Genomic DNA, 3,824 nt, shown 5'->3' with positions numbered 1-3,824 from the left:
GCCAAGACAAGCCTGCATGAAGCACGGTTGGATTTAACCTTGGCTTTATGCACCTAGGATGCTATTTTGGAGTATAAGTAACCATTGCTGGATCTGAAAGTGTGGGGAAGATGCTCACGACGAGTGGAGCAGCAAAATATGGAACTCGAAAGAAGGATTATGTAGGAATTGGTCTTGTAAAGTCAAGGCTCATAATGGTAGTTATGGAAGGTGATATATACTAGAGGAGAACAGAGGGGCAAAAGTTTTGTTTTCTCTGGAGCAAGCAGTAGTTTCCATTGGATGAAGTAGGCTGACATAGATCTGGAAGACCACTGATAAAATAGTAGCAGTTCATGCAGACACGAGTCACGTTGATGCGTAAGATACAAGGATGTGTGAGGCCAAGACATAGGAAGATATCTTGTGGAGAAAGAAGATCCCATGGGCAAGGAAGATCTCGTGGCGTTGCATCTAGCAGTAGTGATGGTCGGCGGAGACCATGATCTGGTGGCAAGTCCTAATAGAAGGGCATTGTGAGGTGGAAGCAGGTTTAATATCACATAAAGAAGATAAGTTAGAATAGGCAGCAAAAAGACAGGCACGAAGAGTGGTCTGGCCACACTGCTTTGTTCTTTAGAACTTGGGAAGAAATTATGGCTTGGAGGAGGAACCATTGCATCAGAATCATCTACCTTATGCTAAGTGGGAAAAGGTTGTATTCTTGTTATTTATTTTTAACTAAAGAGACAACTATTACAAGGTATATATAGGACACTATATAAGCCCTAACCATCAAACATCCACTATGAAACTAAACCCACTACTTGTAACTAATGATATATAATACCTTTAGTAGCGAAGCTATTTGATAGTATTTCTTCAGAACTGTTACCATTTGCAGATCCAGGAAAATCTCCCGCCAGTATTGCGTACTATTTTGGAGATTTTACCACTCCTTCATCCTGCACTTTTACAATCCACATGGCCCCTGTTTATCAAGGAGCTCGTTTATTATGTGATTGGATGGGAAAATGATACATCAGTAAATGAGATGAAATTGACACTACTTTTGAACCATGATCAAAAGGGTGGTGTGGTGGTGTCTCATAATGCTTCAAATTCTGGAAACAAATTTGGGAATTTGTCAAATAAAAAAAAGGAGATAATGCAAAAAATAAGATATGATGTTTCTAATGGTGGCTCTTCTGACTGTCAAACTTGCAGTATCCAGATGCTTATGGTGATATAGCAACAAGTCACTTGAATCAAATTGTTTGGAGAAAACTTCTTCCCGTAATTGTAAAGCTCAATCTAGAAGCTTCACCAACTGAAACGTTCTCTGTATCTGCAGAGGTTTTTCATGGACTAGGAAGGTCAGTTGTATGCTCATTTTTTTTTCCATTTCAACTTCAAATCCTAACATAATTCATTCTCCCCTTAAACTGTCAGGTCTATATATACTTGCTTTCGCTTTTTATCATAATGGTCAACCTTTTGAGTTCTTACATTTTAAAAAATGGAAATGTGTTGGTTATGAATTTGCTTTTGTCTTGCTAAAATGGGAAATCAGGTTCTAACAGACAACTTCAGAAATGTGACATGATGAATAATTTGCATAATCAGTTACTTGTATCGTCCTATTCCAGACTAAGCAAATTAATAACAGAACAGAAAACTTGACAATTGGCAATCTCAGTACATGTGGTTACCAATTTTTATAATGGACAAGAACCTGATGTTAAAACTAGGTACAATTTGATCATTGGCAAAGTAGATATACTAATCTTATGCTATCAGGGTCCAGTAGCCTAGATGTTAAAACTAGGTAAAGTTCCTTGTGCAGTACAAATTTAATTTGATTGATGATTTCAATCTAGTTTTGCCTAGGTGGAAGTGCTAGGTGAGCAGACCGCATTGAGACTTCTCCCAGGGAAAAAATCACAAAAAAAAATGCAACTTCAGCTACCTTTATATATAAGGGTTTTATTTGGATATTAGTATGTAAATTAAGAAGCCTTTGGCACAACTCTAGCACTTCCTAAAATTTTTATTCTTTCTCATCAATTTATTTTTAAATTAAGATGAATTATGATACAAATAACTTGCCATAAAACAGCAGTGCCTAAGGTTAAATGTTTGCATTGGTATAATGGCTGTCAAATTTACAATTTGAATATAGTAGTCAACTTTTGACATTGTGCAAGTTTTGAGTTTATCATCAACCAAGGTTTAAAATCTTGACAATACAGTTTCGGTATCGTGTCGATACGGTTTTGGTATTTGTTTATTTATATATAGTAATTATTAGATAAATATGTTTATTGTCTATACTTTAAAAATAAGTTGTATATTAATTTTATATAAGTTCTCAATTATTGAACAACTTAATATTGTTAGAAAATATAATTAAATATATATATTTCTTTAAAGAAAATTGATTTATCAATAATTTAAATTAAAATTAATACATCGTAATTATATAAATTAATTATTTATTCATTTAATTAATTATAAATTTAAATAATATATATTTAAAATAGTAAACAAATGTTAGAATATCAATTAAATAAGAAAAAAATACAAAATAATAATAAAAATTATCAGAATATAAATCTAATTTATTAGATTTTTTTTAGAATTTTTAAATAAAATTTAACATGGTAAAAAAAAATCATAATATCAATTAATAAAATTTATTATTTTTTAAAATTTTAAATATATATTTTTATATATTTTATTGGAATAATTTAATTAGGGTTTATGAAAGCCTATTTGAAATATCACATCTTAATTGAGAATTGCTTGAATTAATTAAATATTTTTTTGGAATAGAAACAATATCACGTGCTTGGTAGGCGGCGCTAGAAGCATCAGCAACGTCTCCGGCTACGCCGAGGCATCCTGCGATGTTGCCGAAATTTCAGATTGTCTGTCGTACAGGGGAGTTGTTGTCGAAATTTCTTCGGACAGAGACTCCTCCGGGGCGTGACAGTGTACATGAAGGGCACTATGTTTTTTTTCTTTTTGAGAAATAAACATTGGAATTTGTTGTGCTTTTTTGATAAAGATTTTTTTCTAGTTATGAGCAAAATATTTAGATAACTTGCATGGAAAAATTCATGTTTTTACTATTTCGTTTAAAAAATATTTTTTTCCCTCGTTCATGCTTGACAAGGTATTTTCAAACTACTGAGAAGTTGTGGCAATCCCTTCTATAGAGTTTCATTAACTAGAAATTGTACCATGCATTATTTAGCTGTCCAACTTATTAGCCACTTATGATTTATCTCTTTTATGTTGTTTGAAGATAGATTGACGGAGGTACTGGGGTGAGCGAATCGCTTGTTCGCCACCATTAACTAGAAATTGTACAGAAAACCACTATTTTCTATTAGTATGTTAGCTACCAGATTATAGAAGATCTTCCATTTATCATTGAAGAAAATTGTATATGGAAGATAATATAAATACATTCATTTTATATTGCGCAAGTCAAAACTTGTGCTTCATATTCCATTCCAGGTTTAGTTTTCAGGACACTTGGTGTCAAACAAGATCGGAAGTTAGCAAGATCACTCTTTCCATTCTTTCGACAAGAAGTGAAATTATATTGGAGAAATTTTTTGGCTGATGAAAATAGTGTAGGTAAGTTTTTAGACATCATAATTAACCTTTCTTCCATTACAATAAAATTGCAATTTTTAGTTTTGTTGTTTATTAAGACTTATTTCACCAAAATACAAGTTCATCATATCTTGTAAGCTCTTTCTAATGTCCATAAAACTAGTATTGCAGGAGGGCATCTACTACCAATAGTGAGAATTGAGGAAACTACATTTGGA

The 3,824-nt window shown here is 32.5% G+C and overlaps 1 protein-coding gene across 1 annotated transcript in view; it reads left to right on the top strand.

The window, feature by feature from the left end:
- LOC121997482 overlaps positions 1-3,146 on the top strand; it is a 30,802-nt gene extending 27,656 nt beyond the window's left edge. The window contains exon 4 of the mRNA XM_042551916.1: positions 2,815-3,146. Coding sequence (XP_042407850.1) covers positions 2,815-2,971 — 157 coding nt within the window. The 3' untranslated portion in view covers positions 2,972-3,146. The remainder of the gene's footprint in view (positions 1-2,814) is intronic.
- Positions 3,147-3,824: the final 678 nt, after the last annotated feature.

This window comes from Zingiber officinale, chromosome 6A, assembly GCF_018446385.1.
Source record: "Zingiber officinale cultivar Zhangliang chromosome 6A, Zo_v1.1, whole genome shotgun sequence".
Lineage (NCBI taxonomy): Eukaryota > Viridiplantae > Streptophyta > Magnoliopsida > Zingiberales > Zingiberaceae > Zingiber > Zingiber officinale.
This window is presented reverse-complemented; position numbering and strand designations above follow the sequence as displayed.